General features: G+C 46.8%; 1 protein-coding gene and 1 pseudogene across 5 annotated transcripts in view; one reads left to right on the plus strand and one right to left on the minus strand.

Annotated features, from left to right (window-relative positions):
• ITGAL (integrin subunit alpha L) overlaps positions 1 to 8,943 on the minus strand; it is a gene marked incomplete at its 3' end in the record, with an annotated part of 30,148 nt that extends 21,205 nt beyond the window's left edge. For all 4 annotated transcript variants that reach the window (XM_080912118.1, XM_080912117.1, XM_080912116.1 and 1 more), the window contains exons 1-7: positions 8,829 to 8,943; positions 7,739 to 7,838; positions 5,939 to 6,033; positions 5,764 to 5,831; positions 4,633 to 4,750; positions 4,387 to 4,517; positions 3,512 to 3,660 (exon numbers count right to left, since the gene is read on the minus strand). In XM_080912118.1, the coding sequence (XP_080768244.1) occupies positions 3,512 to 3,660; positions 4,387 to 4,517; positions 4,633 to 4,750; positions 5,764 to 5,831; positions 5,939 to 6,033; positions 7,739 to 7,838; positions 8,829 to 8,883 (716 nt within the window). In that variant the 5' untranslated portion in view covers positions 8,884 to 8,943. The remainder of the gene's footprint in view (positions 1 to 3,511; positions 3,661 to 4,386; positions 4,518 to 4,632; positions 4,751 to 5,763; positions 5,832 to 5,938; positions 6,034 to 7,738; positions 7,839 to 8,828) is intronic.
• Positions 8,944 to 14,868: 5,925 nt separating this feature from the next.
• LOC308418231 (V-type proton ATPase subunit E 1-like) lies at positions 14,869 to 16,116 on the plus strand (annotated as a pseudogene). Its single transcript has 2 exons — positions 14,869 to 15,352; positions 15,913 to 16,116. The product of its transcript is annotated as a V-type proton ATPase subunit E 1-like (transcript).
• Positions 16,117 to 22,307: the final 6,191 nt, after the last annotated feature.

A 22,307-nucleotide genomic window follows, 5' to 3' on the forward strand; every position in this document is an offset into this window, starting at 1 on the left:
CTGCTCACTGATCACTCATTGCTCAGCCAATCACTCAAAAGCCTCTCTCCAATCTACCAGGCAGGTGTCCCAAGCCTTCTGGTCTTCTCCTAGTCCCCTACCTCACCCTTTGACCACCCTCTCCCTCTGGACTGGTGGGCTTCTCTTTGTTCTGGGTAGCCCAGAGGCATGTCCCAGAGTCCACTTGTATCGATGGGGAAGTTTGAAGTAGGGTGACTCTGGGTTCCACCTACCCTTCATTCTAATCACATGACAAGCACAGTTTAATCAGCTATGGGCGTTCGTCTATATGAAGTTCCGATGGGGAAAAGGATTCTGAGGTCAAGGAAATTTGGAGTCACTTTTCCCAAGCAAGCAATTTATCAGCAGCTTCTTCTTCCCCACCATGTATTCTTCTCAGCAGAAGAATCTTTTTCTTTCTTTCTTTCTTTCTTTCTTATTTATTTATTTATCTATTTTCGAGACAGGATCTCACTATGCAGCCCTGGCTGGTCTGGAACTCACTATGTAAATTAGATTGGCCTCGAACTCCCAGAAAGTCACCTGCCTCCACCTCCAGAGTGCTGGAGTCATGTGCCATGACACTCAACCCAAGAGGAATCTTTTTAAGAACATAAATCAGATTTGGGCACTAAAGTATAAAATGCCTTTGACCCTAGTACTGAGCTAAAAGAATAAGACTGTATTTCAAAACATAAGGCAAAACACAAATCAACATAAGTCAGACCATTGCTGCTCTGCTTAGAATGTCTGTGACTTATTCTGGGGAAGCCAAGACCTCACTACAGACTCTCAATCCTCACTCATCTGAAGTCCTAGCACCATGCCTCTGACCACATCTTCTCCTGAGTCCCCTCTCCTTTGCTCTCCCCAGCCACAGTTGACCTGGTTCCCTTTTCTTTCTTTTTTTAGTTTAATTATGTGTATTCACGTGTGTCTGTGGAAGCATGTGCACATGGGTACAGAGGCCTGCAGGGGCCGGACGAAGGCATTACATCCCCTGGAGTTGGACTTACAGGCTGCCCAGTATGGGTGCTGGAAACAAAACTTCTGTCCCCTACAAAAGCAATACAGGGTTGCAGTGTGTAGGTCTAGCTGACTAAACTCCCTATGTACCTCCGGCTGATCTAAACTCCATATGTATTTCAGGATGTCTCGGACTTGAAGCAATCCTCTGCCTCTCTGTCTCTCTGTCTCTCTGCCCCTCTGTCTCTCTATCCCTCTATCTCTGTCTCTCTGACCTTCTGCCTCTCTGTCTCTCTGCCCCTCTGTCTCTCTGCCCCTCTGCCTCTCTGTCTCTCTGCCCCTCTGTCTCTCTGTCTCTCTGCCCCTCTGCCTCTCTGTCTCTCTACCCCTCTATCTCTCTGTCTCTCTGCCTCTCTGCCCCTCTGCCTGTCTCTCATCCCTTCTGTCTCTCTGTCTCTCGGTCTCTCTCCCTCTCTGTCTCTCTGCCCCTCTGCCTCTCTGCCCCTCTGCCTCTCTGTCTCTCTGCCCCTCTGTCTCTCTGTCCCTCTGCCTCTCTGTCTCTCTGACCCTCTGCCTCTCTGTCTCTCTGCCCCTCTGTCTCTCTGCCCCTCTATCTCTCTGTCTCTCTGACCCTCTGCCTCTCTGTCTCTCTGCCCCTCTGTCTCTCTGCCCCTCTGTCTCTCTGCCCCTCTGTCTCTCTGTCCCTCTGTCTCTCTGTCTCTCTGCCCCTCTGTCTCTCTGCCCCTCTGCCCCTCTGTCTCTCTGCCCCTCTGTCTCTCTGTCCCTCTGTCTCTCTGTCTCTCTGCCCCTCTGCCTCTCTGTCTCTCTGCCCCTCTGTCTCTCTGTCCCTCTGCCTCTCTGTCTCTCTGCCCCTCTGTCTCTCTGCCCCTCTGCCCCTCTGTCTCTCTGCCCCTCTGTCTCTCTGTCTCTCTGCCCCTCTGCCTCTCTGTCTCTCTGCCCCTCTGTCTCTCTGCCCCTCTGTCTCTCTGTCTCTCTGTCCCTCTGCCTCTCTGTCTCTCTGCCCCTCTGTCTCTCTGCCCCTCTGTCTCTCTGTCTCTCTGTCTCTCTGCCTCTCTGTCTCTCTGCCCCTCTATCTCTCTGTCTCTCTGCCCCTCTGTCTCTCTGTCTCTCTGCCCCTCTGTCTCTCTGTCTCTCTGCCCCTCTGTCTCTCTGCCCCTCTGTCTCTCTGTCTCTCTGTCTCTCTGCCCCTCTGTCTCTCTGCCCCTCTGTCTCTCTGACCCTCTGTCTCTCTGTCTCTCTGCCCCTCTGCCCCTCTGTCTCTCTGTCTCTCTGCCCTTGCCTCTGCCTCCTGAATGCTGACATTAGACTCATGTGCCACCACATCTGGCTCTTCTTGAACATTCCAAATTTGCTAAAGTTGGCTTGTAAGTGTCCTTCAAGGCTTGGTCTCCTGAGTGGCACTGTCGGCAGCTGGTGGGACTTTCAGGAACTGGAACTTAGTGAGAGACCTTGAAGTCACTAAAGGGAATAGTAAGAGCCTGCCTCGTTCCCCTTTCTCTCCTTGACTTCTCCGTCACCTCTGGCTTACCCTCCTGCCATGATGAACCACAACAGTCCATTGCCGTAGAGCCTGGACGATCATGGACTGATGTTTCCAAAACTGAGTCGGGGGTGGGAGCTTGGTGGCGGCATGCTTGTCTAGCACCATGGGGCCCCAGGCTCCAATCTCACCAGCACACATATGCTGCCAAAACTATGCACCCAAGCAACCTGTCTCTCTATAGGTTGACGGTCTAAGATGTTTGTGACGGAAAGCTTCCTCGGGATCTGTGTGGCTCAGGTCCTCACACCTAAGAAGTCTTATCAGCAGGATCCCTCTCTAGATGGTATAGAGGTGCACACCTGCAAGCCCAGCACTGGGGAGATTGAGGCAGGAAGATTAGGAGGAGGCACCCTTATGCCTGGCTCAAGGTAGGTTTGGGGAAATTTTCTAAAGATGTATGTGTGCGTGTGTGCGAGTGTGTGCGTGTGTACACATGCCTGTACACTCCAGTGCAGGCCATGAGGAGACACAGTGTGTCTTCCACTGTCGCTCTATATATTTCTCAACAGGATCTCCTTGAACCCAGGGCTCATGTGTTCTTACCTAGCCTGGAAACCAGCAAGCCCCAGGTGACCCTCCTGGCTCTATCTCCTTCGGAACTGGGGTTACAGGTGTGTCCTAGATACTCAGCTTGTTACATGGATGTTGGGATCCAAACTCTGGGTTCTTTAAACTGCTAAGCCATCATTCCAATCCCCTGATTTGGGGGTCAACAGTTGCAGTGGGGGGAGAGGACAGGGTCTTACTATGTAGCCCAGGCTGGTCTCAACCTATAAAACTCCAAATCCTCCTTCAGAAGCCTCCCCAGGCTGCGGTTAAGATATGGGCCAACCACGTGCTGCTCTCTGCTTGAATTTATACAATCAACTGCCGCACTCTGCACCAGCCCATTGACTTCCTGTCTGCCACCGCTGGAAGAGCCTAGCTCACATAGCACCAATGCCTAGACACGGGCACGTCTTTCCTCAAGAGAGGACTTACACCACGTAGTTGATGGCACGAAAGGTATTGGTCAGCAAGAACATGGGCTGCACGTTGCCTAGCAGAACATCGGGGTTCTTGTTCAGCTTAACATAGTCTGAGAAAGTAAATTCTGTCCTGCAATCCGTGGAAAACTGAACAGCAGCAAACTAGGAAAAAGAAGACTTGGTATAGGTTACAGGTCCCTTCTCACTGTCTGCTCCAGTCTCTGCTTCCCCTACAGCTGTGGAACCCAGGGCCTTGTGACTGATGGGTAATCACTGCTTCCCAGATAACTTCCCAACCCCAGTCTCTGATTCTTATACAGATCCCAAGTAACCCAACATCACTCCCCAACCTCAAATCATTCTTCAGAAAAATTAAGACCGATTAAATTAAGACAAAACAGATGTAGAAACAAGATTAAAGAAACCTCTGCTTTCTTGGAGATGTGTGCTGGGCTCCTGGTCTCTGAGCCCACTTAACTTACCAGTAGGAAGAGCTCCCAGGAACCATGTCTGTGAAGAAAACCCCCAAACTGGACAGTTATCTCAACCAGTCACCTAACTGAGGCTGGGCCAGCCAGAATCTCTTTAGAACTGGGGCTTCATAGAAGAAGAATTTAGTTTTCTACCCATGTAATCTAAAGAGAAAAGGGAGCTCATCTACAAAGAAAGCAGAGGTAGAAGATAAAGACAGATAAAGAAATAACCTCAGAGAACTGGGCCACTCTTGACTCCTGGCTTTTGATGCTGCCAGAGTTATAGGCACAACCCTGCCCACACTTTCTGAAGACACACCTCACAATACACCTAATGGCTCAAGCCAGTTCAGGTGGGCATCTTGAGTCTGTGACTAAGGGTCATGGTATTCATGGTATGGGTTTACATGGGTACCTGGTAAGAAGTGTTGCTGAGTTTCCTCATCACATCCTTCATGAATTCCAGAATTTTTTCAAAGTCCTTTCTATCCAAGCTCTGTGAGCCATCGAACAGAAACACTAGGTCGACGTTTCCCTTCATGCATTCTGCAGAGACCACATGCAAACAGGTCTGACTGATAAAGTGTAGCCTGCTATGCTGGTTCCTGAGGATGCCAGCTTCTCAAAGGTATTTTTACCCATTGGGTGTTCAATCCCTTACCCTGATAAGCAGGGCGATTTTGTAGCATAGGCCCCTCCAGACTCTGGGGAAAGTAGTAGCACAGGCCACTGAGGTAGGTGTTCTGATCACATGTCCGAGACAGCCCAGGATCACAGGCCTAACGAGAGCCAAGAAGGGAAAAGTGAGGCTTCCTTGTGCTTTGTGCCTTTCATGCATTCTCAGAAGAGAACAGGAGCTTCCAGAGTCCTGTCCCCTCCTCACTTCCAAAGGGTTTTCAAAGCAAAGCATTTTTTTAAATTAATTAATTTATTTATTTAGCCTCTAAGGGTCTCCACATCTCCAGCCAGCGTTCTGTAACAATGGATGCTCACATCTACGGAACGAACGGCATCTAACCTTCAAAGTTCATCGTGTGTCCTGTGTACAGCTAGGCATCGCCCCACATTTCTAAGACTTGCCCCTCCCAACCCCACAACCTTCACTTACCAAATCAAGCCTCACTTTTCCAGAATAGACAGTATTTATGACTACTCTGTTCTGCCAGACAGCTGTTTCTACACAGGGCTTTTGTCCTTTCTCTGCCTTTGTATCTTATAGCCTTACCCCATGGGGTCTAGCACAATGCCTGATCTGTAATAGTAGACTAGTAAACAAGTTACAATTAAACACTGCACCCCATGAGGTGCATGCCTGTGATCCAAGCACTGGGGAGGCTGAGCAAGAGAAGGAGAAGTTCCAGGCCAGCCTGGACTACACAGAGAAACCTTGTCTCAGAAAAATAAAAGCAACTATTAGAAATTTAAAATAAACAAAAGCAGCCTGTATAATAGCTCAGTCAGAGGCAGAGGCATCGATAGTTCAAGGCCAACCTCAGCTATGTATCTCCAGACTGTGAGAAAAGATCTCTAGCTCCTTGTTCCTTCTCAGTAAGCAGCAGTTCAACCAACTCTCGGATACTACTAACAGTTTGTCAGATCTTCTTATCCTCTGAGACAGGGTCTCATCATAGCCCAGGCTGGTTTGTAACTGTGCAGTCCAGGCTGCCTCAGCTACCCCTGTGCTGGGATTGCAGGTCTATACCTCCACATCCGGCTCCTCCTCCCACCGCCTTTAACAATCTCTTTCCTAGAGTTCAGCTCCACCAGCTCTGAAGCCATCTGAAATTCTTACCAAAAGGCTGCCTTTGACCGCATCTGTCACCAGGGTCATTCCCAAGTACTTGGAGGTGTGGTTAGAACCTGTAGGCACCGAAAAGGCAGGATGGAAGGACTCCGTAGTCAAGTGTGTTGGGGTCAGCCTCGGGTTTCCTGGGAGCCCACTTCCTTCACCTTCCCTCCTTACTCACCACGTAGACTGACTGGCTGGCAGGAACCGCTGCTTGGATGACAGTGATAGAGACCTCCTGTGTTGTTCCCCTCACCTGGAGCTCCCACGACAACCCTGATGAAAAAGCTCACGCATGAAACGAGGTTACCCAGGCCTTTGCCTACCCGGTCCCTCTTTTCTTATTCCTTATCCGTTCCTTCTTCTTCTCTTTCTTTTTCCCCCTCTTTGAGACAGGGTCTCACTATAAAGGTAGCCTTGGCTGTCCTAGAACTTGCTATGTAGACCAGGCTGGCCTCGAACTCACAGACACACCCAACTTTCTTCCCTTTTCCATGTGCTTGGATTAAAATTGTACACCACAATCCATTAAGTATCTTTTTCTTTCATTTTTTTTTTCTTTCTGAGACTGGGTTTTTCTGTGTAGTCCTGGCTGCCCTAAATCTCACTCTTGCTGTGTAGACCAGGCTGGCTTCAAACTCAGAGATTTGTCTGCTTCTGCCTCCCAAGTGCTATAGCTAAAGTTGTGCACCCCCACTGCCTGACTATATATCTTTTTTTTTATTCACTTTATATCCCAATTTCGCCCCCTCCCCATCCCTCTTTTCCTACCAGTCTCATCCCTAAAATCCCCTCCCCCCACTATCCCCTCTCTTTCTCCTCAGAGAAGGGGAAGATCCCTTTGGGTACCACCCCGTCCTGGGACATCAGTCCCTGTAGGCCTAAGTGCATCTCCTCCCACTGAGGCCCGAAACCATGCAACGGGAAAAAGAGAGCATCTTCAACAAAAGGGACTGGTCTAACTGGATGTCTGCTTGTAGGAGAATGCAAATAGACCCGGATCTGTGACCAGCTGCGTATCTTAGTGGGCCGGGGTGCTTAGCAGGCTTTAAGGCAGAGTCAGATTTGCTCTCCTAAGCAGGGGGGGGGGGGGAGAGCGCTGACTCCAGCCGTTTGCCCTAACACCCACAAGCACACGATAGTATCCCCTCAAGCACACACGAAGCCCAACAACTGCATGCTTAAGACTCGCTGCCAAGGCAGTGCAGCTCTTACTCTTCAGGGGTGCTCCCGTACCCCCTCTTTCCTAATAGCCAAGGCTTCTTCTCATTTGCATTCTAGAAAATCCAAGGCCCAAAGAGTCAGGTGGACACCTTAGAGCTTCCTTCAGTAGTCATCAATTCCATTCAATCAACCTATTTGTGACTCGGTGTGGTGACAGAGGCCTGTCACCTCTCCTACTCAGAGACAGACGGAGGCAGAGGGATAGTAGTCCCAAGCTAGCTGTGGGGAATTTAATAAGACCTGGTCTCAAAATAAAATTAAAACAAACAAACGAAGAAACAGGTCTGGTGGCATCTGCCTGTGATCCCAGCACCCCAGAGGTAGAGGAGGATAAGGGGTCAGAAGTTCAAGCCTGTGCTCAGTTACAGCAAGTGTGAAAGCAACTGCTCTACAGAGACCCTGTCTCCAAAGAATACAAACCTGGATGCAGCTCAGTGAAGAACTGGCCTAACACACACAGACCTGGTATTCAAACAGCACCTCCGCCACCACAATCACCACCGCCACCATCAACTCTGTGCTTAGCTAGGCGATGACTTAAGAAGCAGAGGGGAGATGATCCTCAGACACCCCTATGGCATATTAGCCATCACCCTCATTCTATGGTACTAGAGAGCCTTGCTCCTGTTTCAAAGATTCCACCTAGCAGACACTCTCAGAAGGGAGGCCAGCCCCTGGCATGAGCCAACCCCCACCCCGTCGCAGGGGCTACATGCCTATTCTTCTACTAGAGGTAGTTGAAAGAGTAACAGCTCACCCATCTCCAGCCTGCAACACCTGGTACCCAAAATGTCTTCCAGCATCTGCATACAAGCTCTGTGCATGCCGTGTGTCCAGGTTGTAGCTCCAGGCCTTGGCTGTGGGAAGCAAATTCCGTCAGCTGCTTCCTATCTGAATACCCACAGACCAGTGCTGCCCCTGAGACCAGCTCCTCCAAACCCACGAGACTGCCTACACCCAAGCAGGGATGAACGGCACCAGGACTTTCCCTCTGGGGCCTGGACTGGAGAACAGGAGACCACACAGTCTGTCTCCCAGGCAACTCCACCCAGACCCCCGAGGACTCAACTTCCCTTTGGACCTATTGGGAAAGAAGGAAGGGTAAGAAGGTGGAGGCCGATGAGAAAGAAGCCAGGGAAGGGGCCTTCAGGCAGAGAATGACCAAGTTCCCACGCAGGAACCAAAAGCGTCTGTGCTGAGGCCCCATGGGTGCTCCACACACTACACTCCTCTGTGGACCTTGCCACACAGCACCTGAGAACCACAATGATCAGCCTCAAGAAATCACGTACCTTGAACCCAGCAGGTGACTGTTCTTAAGCTCCCTAACTATCCACCAGACACACATCTCCTGGCCTTCTAGAATCCAACACCCTTCCCGTCTCAGGCAGTTAGAGTGTCCTCTGCAGCCTCTAAACTATCCTTTGCTGGCCCAGCTTTCCTTGCAGAAAGACTTAGTGCGTTGTGTCCTGGATGTCAGAGATGAGGGTACCCTCTTCACCTCCCTTCAGATGAAGAGAGGGGCAGACCTCTAAAGAGGAAAAGCCTTGCCCAAAACTCCAAGGAGAGGTAATACAGTGGAGTAGTAACATGACCCAGCCTTCTCCTCCCATCCTGGGTCCCTCCAACCATCTACCTAAACCCCGCTCCGCCCCCCACACTCTCTTCCTTCCACACCCTTCGATATCATTCTTCAAGTTTGTGTGGGTTCCCACTTCTCTCTTTGAGATTCCTGGGTCCCACACCATCCGGCCCCTTGGAGTGACTCCTCATCTTCAGCTCTACAGAGCTGTTGGTTTCCCCTGTCCCAGATAACGTCCCTTCCCCATCCCTCCTACATTTCCTACCAAACAGCAATAGTCTCAATAGCAAAATTCTGGGGCCGAGGATCCGGAAACTCATCTGCGCCTTGGAGGGACCTATGGGTCCAGACAGGATTTCAGAGAGCTCTTGAGATTTGCTGGCAACCTCGACGGGAGGAAGAGGGAAATGGTGCCTCTCGCACAGGGCCCCTCCAGTGGAACTTTCTCAGGGCCTCCAGGCTGATGACACTGGGTGGGGGTGGAGGGAGGGGTGTGCTCCTGTCCGGGTTGTGAAACCTCCCTGTTCAGAGAGGAAGTATAAGCAGGTTAGATACATTTCCTGTGCCTACTTGCATTTTCACATCATCCAAGAGCAGACAGCAAGGCGGTTAAATTACTGCCATTTCAGCTAGGCAACCTCCGCTGTCACACCAGGCCCCGGAAGACTCTTCAAAGCCTGATAGGGGTTGGGGGACGGTGGGGGGGGGAGAGGGGGGCAGCGGTGGAGAGCGGGGGCGGGGGGGGGGGTGGGGGGGAGGGAGCAGTGAAGAGCAGAGGGGAGGATGAGGGAGAAGGAGAAAATGCTGTAATTATATTATAATCTAAAACAAAACAAACAAAACAAATCAGATAGAGGGTTGCTCTGGAAGCATCCCTAAAGTGCAGCTGCTTGAACAACAGAGGAAGAATGTGAGTGATAAAGGGTGGGGGGGGGGTGTGGAGGGGAGGTACCTGGGGCAAGCTACAGAGCTGCAGGCTTCAGAGTTAATTTTCTTTCTTTCCTTTCTTTCTTTTTCTTTCTTTCTTTCTTTCTTGCTTTCTTCTCCTCCTCCATCTCCTCCTCCTTCTTTTCTCTTGTTTGCATTTATTTTTTCAAGACATGGTTCTCTGTGTAGCCCTGGCTATCCTGGAACTCACTCTGTAGACCAGGCTAGCCTCCAACTCGGAAATCTGAGATCCGCCTGCCTCTGGGATTACAGGTGTGCATGCACCACCACCATTTTTGGCTTATTTTGTTCCTAAAAATAAATAAACAAATAAGCCCTTAGAACTGAAGGACACGTTTGTAAGTTGCAAAGAGGATGATGCTGATGCACTCAAGAATATCCATAAACTGAGGACACAAAAACAACTTAACAACAATGGCTTTAAAAAGACAACCTTGGGGAGGGGCTTTTTAAATTTTATTTTCTTTAAAAAAAAAAAATCACTGGGCCCTTGAGATGGCCCAGTGGATAAAAGGATTTGAGTGAGGTGTTAGCCGACAGTCCAAGCTCCACAGAACCCACATAAAGGTCAGAGATCAAAGTTGTCTTCTGACCTCCACATGTGCTCCACCCATTGTACACACATAGTTATTTTTTTAATTAATTTATTTATTATATAGGAGTACACTGTCGCTGTCTTCAGACACACCAGAAGAGGGCATCAGATCTCATTACAGATGGTTGTGAGCCACCATATGGTTGCTGGGAATCAAATTCAGGACCTCTGGAAGAGCAGTCAGTGCTCTTAACCACAGAGCTATCTCTCCAGCCCCCTTAATTAAAGTTTTATAAATAAATATATTTTTCAAAATTAAAAATAGCAATATTTTCTGCAGTGCAGGCATCAAACAGATGAATTACTGTCTATTTGTCTTTCTGTTCATATTATTTGTGGGGTTTTTTTGGATTTTGTTTTTATTGTTATTTGTGTTTTGTTTTTTTTGTTGTTGTTGTTTTGTTTTGTTTTGTTTTGAGACAAAGTTTCTCTATGTAGCCCTGGCTGTCCTGGAACTCACTCCATATACCAGGCTAGCCTCGAACTCATGGAGATCTGTCTGCCTCTGCCTCCAGAGCTCTGGGAGTAAAGGTGTGAGGCACCATGTCCAGTCACTTATTCATATTTTAAACAAGCGTTCTCCCCAGCAGACATTTCTTTAACTATGAAGTGTAAACGGCTGACAACCACATGAAGAAATGCTCAGCAACATTCGTTATTACAGAAGCAGCAGAGCAAGGCCTGGCAGCCTGTAAGACTTGCCGTTGGGAACGGAGACCAGAGTCAGGTACCACTAGGGCTTGCTACAGCGCAGACAGACCCTGAAGACACTCAGGGAAAGCAGCCAGGCACAAAGGCTCACAAGTGGGATGTCACTTGAGTGACATGTCCAGCATTAGTGCATGTTTGTATGTGTGGCGTGGGAACTCAAATGGAATGCCTTAGGCTTCTTTACCCGCTGTCTGTCATTAAACTACATCCCTCCCACCACAGGTAAGCCTAAAGAGACAGAATGTGGATGTGTGACTAACAAGGAGCAGAAGAGAGCAGCTGCTGATGGGTTTAAGTTCTTTAGGTAATGCTTAATGTTCTGGGTTGAGAAGGTAGAGATGACTATACAACTTCATGAATATATATATATATGTGTGTGTGTGTGTGTGTATATACATATACATATACATATATGAGAAATGCTTCCAAATGAGTGCGTGTGTGTCTGCATGTCTTTGTGTGTGTTTGTGTTTGTGTGTTTGTGTTTGTGTGTGTACACCTGTGTTTGGTATTTTGTTTAGGATGAGCTTTTGATTGGCCCAGGCTGGCCTTATACAGAAATCTTCTGTATTGGCCTCGCAGGAGCAACACACTAGGTCTGACTATATTAACAGTGACTGAATTGGCCACGTAAGTGTCAAAAAAAAAGTGCAGTGAAAAGAACACTTAGCGCTTTGTGTGTGAAAGGCTGGATATCTAACTGCAGAAAGATAAAATAAGAGATTTTATCTCTTACCTGGAAAAAAATATCAGTTCAAAGTGGATTATCTTAAATACTGAAATTGGACAGGAAAATGTGGGAAATACACTTCATAATACAAGTCTAGACCAGCTGTGGTGGCACATGCCTTTAAGCCCAGCACTTGTGGGGCAGAGGCAGTGGGATCTCTAGGTTTGAGACCAGCTGCTTTACAGAGTAAATCCCAGGCAAGACAGGACTACATCCATCAGAAAGGGAAAGAGGAAAATATGAAATAGACTTTTCTCAGAAGAAGAAACACATAAGTATTCTTTAAAGTGTTCACTATCCCTAGTCAGAGAGATGTCAGTTAAAACTTCCACATCCTGCCTCACCCTAGTCAAAATGGCTGTCATGAAGAAATCCAACAACAGATACTGATGAGGATGTGGGGAAAGAGCATCCCTTATTTGCAGCTGGTGGACAAACTAAATCAATATGTAGATTTCTCAAAAAATTGGAACTAGAACTACCAAGTGACCCAGCTCCACTACTCCTGGGCCTGTGCCCATTGTAAATACCTGATCACAGAACCATTTGCTCATCCGAGATCACATTCTGTACTCACAGTAGCAGGGGAACTGAGGCAGCTTAGATGTCCATCAACTGGTGATGGACAATGAACATGTCATGTAGATACATCCTGGAATGCTATTCACATGTAAAGAAAATGAAGCTGTAAAATTTGTAGGACTATGGGTGTCTGGAAAGTATAATAGTAAATGAATGACCCAACTCAGAGAAATACACAATCCTCTTTATCATCTGTGGATCTTATCTTTAAAGTACAAATGTATTTGTATAAACAGGTGTTTATTACAGATAAAGCCTAAAGAACCCAGAAGGGAACTGGGCGGTGGTGGCACAAGCCTTAAGTCCCAGTACTTGGAAGGCAGAGGCAGGCAGATCTCTGAGTTTAAGGCCAGCCTGGTCTACAGAGTGAGTTCCAGGACAGCCAGGGCTACACAGACAAACCCTGTCTCAACAAAAAAAAAAAAAAAAAAAAAAAAAAAAAAAAAAAAAAAAAATTGATGCAGTAAGAGCAGGTGAATCAAGAGTTCAGGATCATCCTCAGCTACTTTGTGAATTCAAAACTAACCTCAAGTATATGAGACCCCCATCTCGAGGACAAAACAAAGTAATATTTGCATGTGTGTATTTTGAAAATCTTGAGGATGAAGCCGGTGAAATAATTCAGTGTGTTAAGGCACTTGCTGCAAGCCTAGTGACTCAACTTTAATTCCTGGGACCCACACAGTAAAAATCAAGAACTAACTCTCCCCAAAATTGTCCTCTTACTCACACATGCATGCCTTGCTACAATAAACAAACAAACAAATGTATTAAAAATACACATCTTTGCAGGCATGGTGGCATCTTTAGTCTTGGCAATTGGGAGACTAAAGTTACAGGAGACAGAAGTAAACAGATTTCTGAGTTCAAAGCCAGTGTGGTTTATACAGTTCCAGGACAGCCAGGGCTACACAGAGGAACTCCGCCTAAAACAAACAAGCAAACAAACAAACAAACATTGAGCTACTAGAGAGCTGAGGGTGACTCTGGGTCTTCCTGCACCCAGCACCATGGTGCTGGGATCATTGCCTTATGCCACAATACCTGTTTTACTGAGTCTAGAATGACGGGGCCTTCATGCCTAGGTAAGCAACAGAGCAACATCCCTCCACAGCCTGGTTCCAAATAGTGGCTATTTCCAAAGAAGGAGTGATAAACATTTCTTTATTAACTGATTATTTTTCAAACAATACAAATGTGCGATTTTACTATTTATTTTTAAGAAGCATAAAAACGGGGTATAGTGTCACTTAACCTGTAATCCCAGCTACTTGAGAGGCTGAAGCAGGAGGATGGCAAGTTTGAGCCTTGGTAACTTAGGAAGACTCTGTCTCAAAAGAAAGGGAGGATCAAACTGGGGCAGTAGGTCACAGACACAGCACTGGAGGTGTGTATATGCTGGGTGCCTCCCTCCCATGGCGCCTCCCTCCCATGCTGACCCAGACAATGGGTGCACCATTACACTCAGCTCCTAAACTGTTATCTAGCTGGATTCAGATGGGGTGGATTGCTGTTGATATGCAGATGAGGGCAGGTAAAAGATAAGGCCTGTGATTGGACAGTGGAAAAAGAAGGCAGGCTGAGAGGTTTAGAGACAGGACAAAGAGGGACAGAGAGACAGAGAAAGGACAGAGAAAGATGGACGAAGAAGATGAACCAGATCCACGTGACTTGAAGTAGCCACAGGCAGCTATGGACATCATAGAAGAGCAATAGAGTAACATAGGGCAATTTGTCCAAGGTAGGTAGCTTGTATCAATTGACTCTGAGTTCACTGTGTGGGTGTTTTGTGGGTTGAGAATTTACTGTTATAAATCTGACTGATCATTTGCAAGCCTCTGGGGTTTTGATTTTACTGAGTATCTGGGGGATTTTTGACAGCTAGCCATAGGGGGTGGAGTGACTGGGAATGTGGGCGGCAGCAAGGGGTAGCCATGGGGCGGGAAGACCGCCACAGTCAGAGAGTAGCCGGCAATAGCGTTGGTAGCTTTTTTTAATAATTACACGCAACAAGGTGAAACTTAACATTTGGCTCATCTTGAGACTGAAGGGAACCAGATCTTCTTCCAGTTTTGAACCTGTCACATTGAGCAAGTTAGGAGCTTCCAAAATTCAGGGGAGGGACAGAAGTAGAATGAGAACTCTCATTACAAAAGGAGAAATGGGAAGTTAGAAGCCCCGTGGAGTGTAAGGGGCAGGAAACCTTCACAGCTGGGTAATCCCAACTGACGCAGGGGGGTTTGTGGCATTCAAGGTCAACCTGAGCTACATAGTGAGATGGCTTAGCAGATAAAGGTGCCCAAGTTGGTGGCTCTCCAACTCCTACTACTCCAGCTCCAAGGATCTGATGCCACCATCTGGCCATCCTGGACTCCCCACACACACAAATTAAATAAAGGCTTTTTAATAGGAGAAAGGGACAGACTATCCCTTGAGGCTGTAGATGGAGTATTAACACTGCCTGTAAGGGCAGAGCCCTCATAGCTGCCATGCTAAGAGGAAGCGATGGGAAGGGCAAACATGACATCTGGATGTAGTAACACCTTTTATTCCAGGAATTGAGTCCAGGGCCTCAGCCTAAGTTCTACTGAGTTCCAGTATGTTCATGGAGAGACATGTATATTTGAACCACAGTTTGTTTATTGTTTGTTTTTCTTTCTGTTTAAGAACTGTGAGGCTGGGGGTTTTCGTGTAGGGTTTGCTCCTCCGTCACTTTGAGCCCAGATTCGAGGCTTCCCCGGCCGAGCTTTGCCTTCGCCATGGCGCTCAGCGATGCAGATGTACGGAAGCAGATTAAGCACATGATGGCTTCCGTTGAACAAGAAGCCAATGAGAAAGTAGAAGAAACAGATGTAAAGGCAGAAGAAGAGTTCAACACTGAGAAAGGTCGTCTTGTGCAAACCTAGAGATTGAAGATTATGGAATACTATGAGAAGAAAGAAAAGCAGATTGAGCAGCAGAAGAAAATTCAAATGTCCAACTTGATGAATCAAGCAAGGCTCAAAGTCCTCAGAGCAAGAGATGACCTCATCACTGATCTGCTAAATGAGGCAAGACAGAGACTCGGCAGGTGGTAAAAGATGCGACCAGGTACCAAGTGCTGCTGGACGGGCTGGTCCTCCAGGGCTTGTACCAGCTGCTGGAGCCTCGAATGAGAAAACAAGATTTCCCTTTGGTGAAGGCTGCAGTACAAAAAGCAATTCCTATGTATAAAATTGTCACCAAAAAGATGTTGAGCCCTGTCCCGCGCCGCCCGGCCCCCTTCACTGAGTTTATCACTCCTAGCGGAAGCACCGCCAACATGTCTGATAAACTGCCCTACGAAGTTGCTCTCTACATTTACGATAAAAATCCAGAGGCATAACGGTTATTTTCCCAGAATCTTGTAACTGGAAAGTGGTTGGCTAGAATTTGGACCCAGGACATCATGACCTATAGGCTCATCCTTTCACTGTTGTCTGTATGCAAGGGAATACACTGGAAACAACACTAATGAAATTTCAGCACAGTCCAATTCAGACCGTGACCAGGGACTTGTAATCCCAGCACTCACTACTGAGGCCAAGGATCATCGAACAGCCAATTTCAGAGGTCGGGCACACAGTGAATTCCAGAGCAACCTGGACAAAATAGGGAGACCCTATCAAAACAAAACTACAGCAAACAGAAAAACAAAGCAATTCGGGCTGGCTAGATGTTAAAACAATTTCAATACTCCATTAAATTGGAGAGGGCTCCCAATATGAAATGGATGTTATCCCATTACATGGGGGAGGAACCTAGGAAAGTGATGTTGATGTCCAAATTGGCCAGGAGGCCTACCTGCCTGAGGACATGGCTGGTGAAGTTTAAATCTATAATGGGGACCACAGGATAAAGGTTTCCAACACTCTGGAAAGCCGACTGGACCTAATAGCCCAACAGATAATGCGAGAAGTCCTTGGAGCCTTGTTTGGTGCAAATGCCAATAGGAAGTTTCTGGACTGAGCCTAAGGAGATGCAATTCAACCACAGCTGTACTCCTGGAGAAACAGATTATCTGTATGGCTTCCTCTTTCTGTTCTAATACTGGTAATCAATGAACACCCTATACAGCTAATGCCCTTGTCTCAGTGTCAACAGAAGGGTCACTTGGTGTGGGCAAGACCCCAGCCCCAGCTCATGTGACACCACAGCTGTGCACTGGTTTGCAGCGGGATGGGTGGAGTCAGATGTGCTGCGCAGCCCTCAGCAAGGACCCATTCTTTCCCTGCTCCTGCTCTAGTCTAGAAGGAGTTATGCATGTTGGCCCCTGCTCTTTGGGCGTAAGGTGCATGTGGGGCACACATTCCTCCAGAAACACTAGCTTCACTGTTACTATTTAGGTCTAGTCTTCCTTATCTGTAAATGTGATTTAAAATCTAAGCCACAAATATTTTTTATTTATTAAAATAAAAGGCTTATGTGGAAAAAAACTTAGGCTAGAGCTAGAGAGATGGCTCAGTAGTTATGAGTACTGGCTGCTCTTCCAGAGAACCAAGTTCAATTCCCAGCAACCATAGCTCACAACTGTTTGTAGCTCCAATTCCAAGGGACCTTATACCTTCATAGATATACAAGCAGGCCAGGTATAGAAGGAAAGGAAAATGAATGCATAAACTAATAATAAGTAAATCTTTTAAAACAAAACAAAACAAAAAACTATGAGGCTGAGGAAGCTGTGAGGCTCAAGAGTTACAGGAAGTCAGCGGTCAAGCCAAGAGAGTGATTCCTCTGAGCAACTTGGCCACAAAGATCTTGGGCTAGGACCACATTGGGGAAGTCCTGAGGCAGCATGTGTGTCTCTGTCTCTTTGTCTGTTTCTGTCTGTCTCTGTCTCTCTGTCTCTCTTTCTCTGTCTCTCTTTCTCTCTCTCTCTCTTTCTCTCTCTCTCTCTCTCTCATACACACACACACACACACACTCACAAACACACACACAGATATACATACACATAGATATACACAACACTCACAAACACACACAGATACACACACACACAGATACACACACATATAGATACACACACACACTCACAAACACACACAGATATACACACACATAGATACATACACACAGATACACACACACACTCACTCACAAACACACACACCTTCCTGGTGAGTTATTGTGTCCTTTGAACTATCTCTCATCCTCATTCCTCTCTTCAGACTTTTCTTCCATTCTCCCTGGAACTAGTGGTCATAACACAGCTCTTCCCCGTCAAAGGGACTGCCATGTTAGCTTCAGAATGTTGCCCTCTTCAGCTTTGTAAACGTCTGACAGCTGGGCATGATTGCACATGACTGTAATCCCAACATTTGAGTGTTTGACTCAGGAAGATTACAAGTTCCAGGCTCAAAACTAAGGCCAACCTAAGCTACATAGCAAGACCCTTTCTTTCTTAGAGAGAGGGGGTAGGGAAGAGATACACAGATACACACACCTATATACTCTTAGCATTTGGGAAGAGGTAACGACAGGAAGGTCAGGAGTTCAAGATCATACCAAGACTGAAGCTATTTGAGCTAAACTAGACTCTGTCTCAGAAAACCAAAACCAAAGGGGAAAATGGACCACACTGCCAGGCATGATGGGGCAGGCCTCTAATCCCAGCACTCAGGAGGTGGAGGTAGGCAGGATGCTCTGATGTACAGAGCAAGTTCCAGGGCAGCCAGAGCTACCCAGAGAAACCCTGTCTCAAAAAAAATTTTTTTTCTCTAAAAGTACAGTTCACTGACTTAGAGACACATAATTTTGAAAACAGACCACAAATTTAAGTGAGGAACTTTTTAAGATAGTTTAGATGGCAACGAGGACTAACTTCTGAAAACTACTTTTGACACAGACCAGCACAAGACTCTAGACTCCATGTGTCACACCAGCCACTGACACACACCTGGATTTACAATGCACCTGTTTGAAGCAGAGCCTGACAGTAGATCCCAGGTGGAGTTCAGTACAGTGGCTTCAATGAAATGACCGCTACCACATGCAGTCCCCAAGACTTCCACAGTCCAATATCAAAAGCAAACTCGGAAATAGGAAGACCAAAGGCTGATACTCTCCCCATTTGCAAAATCCTACAAAAGGAAAAACCAAATCCATTCACTGATCTCTGAAGGAAAAGGCCCTGCCTGCTGAGGACATCGGGGATGAAGGCCCAGGGTGCAATTGTTTAGGCCGGGACTCCGTGCTGACCGGGCACAGCTGGAAACCCGTCTCTGGGGCTACTCTTCATTCCTGTTTTATACTGGTGAGGTAATTTCAGCCCTGAGAAGCCCTGCTTCTAAGGTGACCTCAGTGCTCAGACAGAAGTCAACAGAGTAATCAGGAAATGGCAACATGATTTGCAAAATCTGTCACCGCCAGGGTTGTTCGTTCCCCTTGCATTTATCAAAGACAGCACAGACCTACAATTCTCCAGTAAGCATGGTACCACCCACCTGGAATACTAGCACTTGGGGCTGTGAGTTTAAAGCCAGCATGACCATACAGTGACATTCTGTGTTAGGGTTCTGTTGCTGTGAAGAGACCTCATGACTACAACAACTCTTATAAAGGACAACATTTCACTGGGGCTGGCTTATAGTTTCAGAGGTTCAGTCCATGATCATCATGGAGGGAAGCATGGTGGCACACAGGCAGAGCTAGTCCTGGAGAGCTGAGAGTTCTACATCCGGATCAGCAGGCAGCAAGAAGAGACTGTGAGACCCTGGCCTGGCTTCAGCTTCTGAGACGCCAAAGCCTGCCCTGTAGTGATGCACTTCTTCCAACAAGGCCATACTTCCTGATACTACCCCCTTTGCCTATGGGGGCCATTTTTCAAACTACCACATGTTCTGAATCAAAGCATAACAAAACAAAGGCTGGGTCTATACCTCAGTGAAAGAGCATTTGCCTAGCGTGGCGGCTCTTCCTGGTTATCAACTTGCCTACATGTGGAGTTACTAAAACCCAAACGGCTTTTACACCTGGGAGTGCTTTTTTTTTTTTCTCCACTGGATTATTTGAAGTGGGAAGACCTACCCTAAATCCAGATCTTCTGAGGTGCAATGATCTAACTTAAATCTGGCCGTTACCTTCTGCTGGCAACCTATACAAAGGACACGGAAGAAGGAAATTGAACCAAACCTGTCTGTAATCCACACCTTCACCCAACCATACATACAGACAAAACACCAATGCACATGAAATATGAAGTAGAGGTAAAAGGAAGTCCTGGTTGATGCTTGCCTAGAGCCTTGGTGGGCCTGGGGGTGCATCCCCAACACCACAGGTAGGACTAATCAACTGAGGATGGTTGGAGCATGGGGACAGCAAAGAGATGTACAATTAAAACTGAACTAAAGTGCATGCATGCGGAGACATGGTCACCAATGCCTTGTACTCTGGCCCAGGGGATCTGCAAAGACCTCTAGCAATAACGTAGGCTCACTGGTCAAGAGCATGTGTCTCTCTCACAGAGGACCTGAGTTCAGTTCCTCGCACCCATAGCATGGTTCACACCATTCCTAACTCTAGTTTGAGAAGAAGTCACCTCTTCTCACCTCCAGGGAAACCGAGCACCCACTCACAATTCATACACGTATACGCATGCAAATCACTCATACAAATAAGATAAGTAAATATAAAAAAAAAATAAGAAAAGGCTAACAGTAACAATTAAACAGCCTCTATACCTAATGGCCACCCTAGTCAGTCTAAATGCTGGTGTATCGCTTTTATGGCTCTTAAATCTTGCATAAGCAAAAGTGTGGCAGGCAGGGATCCTCTGGCCATGTTTGAGACCTATGGACCTCTAACCAGAAACTCTGGCCCACTAGCCAGCTGGGGCCTCCTTGCTTTCTTCCAGTCCCACCAGACTGATTACCTACAGGCCACAGACAAACCAGTGAAATGTCTCTGCAGAAGCACATACTTGGGACGGGCTCGCTGGCTGCAGTCAGCTGGTATCTTCTGGCCTATGCCCCCCACCTACCACTTCCTCTCCAGTCTGATGACACAGGAGCTTTGGTCAACTGACAGTAGTGTATGGGTCACTACAGTGCTCCAAGAGATAAGGAGGAAGACAACCTTGGAGAAAGGATGTCTCTACAAGTCCACTGCCAAATTCCAAGATATCCTATATCACACATTTTATAGTAAGTGAGCACAGACATCTAAAGTTCTAGGAAGTGGTATCTTTGATTTTCTGAGGGAGGGTTAAGCTGAACATACCATAGGAAAGGGTTCTGTCAGGATGGTATCTCTTGGGGATTGTATTCACACAGAGCAGGCAAGGGTCACTGGGTGACTCGTGCCAGGGCCTTCCTTCCCAACCTCTGGGCTATGGTTGATTTTGTGAATGGTCTAAATGTGATTGGTTTTGTATATGACCCAGTGACCTGGGAGCCACGGCTGGCTCTGCCTTGGTTGTGCTGTTGATCATTTTCCTCTGTGAGCCTGGAACTTCTGCTACCCACAGCACTGATCCTATAAAACATGCCATCCATACAGGAAGAGACACCGTCACTGCTGCACCAGCATGCATCTTAAATGGAGAGATGGAAAATGACACCATGACCAAAGGAAGTCCAGAACCATCTCTTATTCTACAGGCAGACAGCATCAGATCAGGGCTCACAGCAAGTCTGAGACTGACTAGGAAGCCAAGGCAATAAACCAAGGTTCTCAGTTGAGCTTTCTCTCCAAGGAGGAGCTTCCCATCTCTTGTGCATGGCAAACTCTGTTGGGAATGCTGTGCCCACAAGCTGTTCTCAGGAACACTTTTCACGTAGGTTTGGAGTAGGGTTTTGTTTCATTTTCTTTTTTTGAGACAGGATCTCACTATGAATCCTTGGCTGGCCTGAAACTCAGAGATCTGCCTGCCTCAGCCTCCCAGTTACTGAGATTAAGGTGTGCACCACCATTTCCAGCAAGTATATCAACTTTTTAAAACCTGTATCTGCTTGCTGTTTTTTTCCTGCTATAGAACTTGGGGAGCAGGTTGAACCAGAACCAAGGGTTTTAGAGGAGACAAGTGTAGACCTTCTTGCTCTTGGGACCTGCTTTCAACAAATTGAAAAAGCTTATGACAATTAACCAATATAATTTATATTACAATAATAAATCTGTATGTGTGTGCATGTGTATGTGAAAGAGAGAGAGACAGAGGGGGAGATCATGTGGGCATTTGTTTGATAGAGCACTAATTTGATATTTAACAATGGAGAATTAGCTAACATAGGTTGTTATGATGATATAAGCGGAATGAACAAGCGATAGATGTGCTAGCTTGCTTATCTCCAAGACAGGAAGTCTTTCTTTCCTGCCACTTCTCTGCCCCCCTTTTTAACCTTTGAGAGATAACCCTGCTGTGCATGCTAGGAAAGTACTTACATCCTACCTTGTCTTAAACACTCCCTAATAAATGTATTAAAAATGGATATTTTTAAGGTGGCATTGTTATTATGTTGCTCTAAATTATAGAGATGTCTTGAGTTGTACCTAGAGATGGAAGATGAAGTTTTAAGAAATGCCAAAGGGCCGGAGACCCAGCTCAGACTGTTCTGCCAGAGAATTGAACACCTAGCACACAGGTGGTGCATACAGATAGACACCTAGTACACAGGTGGTACACACAGGTGGACACCTAACAACAGGTGGACACCTAACAACAGGTGGTGCACACAGTTGGTGCACACAGACATACATGCAGGCAAATCAACATTCACTTTAGATAAAAGTAAATTAAGAACTCACAAAAGCCTCTTTATAAAACAAGAAAGAAAATTCTGTGTGCTGCTAGATATGTATATATGTAGATACATATGTAATTTTTAAATTAAAAGTACTTTCCCCCTAGGCTGGGAACTGAACCTAGGGCCTTATGTTTGAAAGGCAAGCACTCTACACTGTTCTAAATCCAAAACCCATTCTTTATCTTTGTTTTGTTTTAAGACAAGGTCTCCTGTGATTCAGGATGTCTTCAAGCTGACACTGTGATCAAGGGACTTCTGGTTCTCCTGCCTCCAGTTTCCAAGTCCTGAGAGTATAAATGTGTTCCACCATACCTGGTTATTGTGTTTGGGACTGTTGAGAAGAAGCAAAAGAAATGTATTCTAAGTACTAGCATTTCGTTTTCAGACTCCACGTAATCATAGGGATTAACTAAACTC

Source organism: Micromys minutus (genome assembly GCF_963924665.1).
Source record: "Micromys minutus genome assembly, chromosome: 2".
NCBI classification, from domain to species: Eukaryota; Metazoa; Chordata; class Mammalia; order Rodentia; family Muridae; genus Micromys; species Micromys minutus.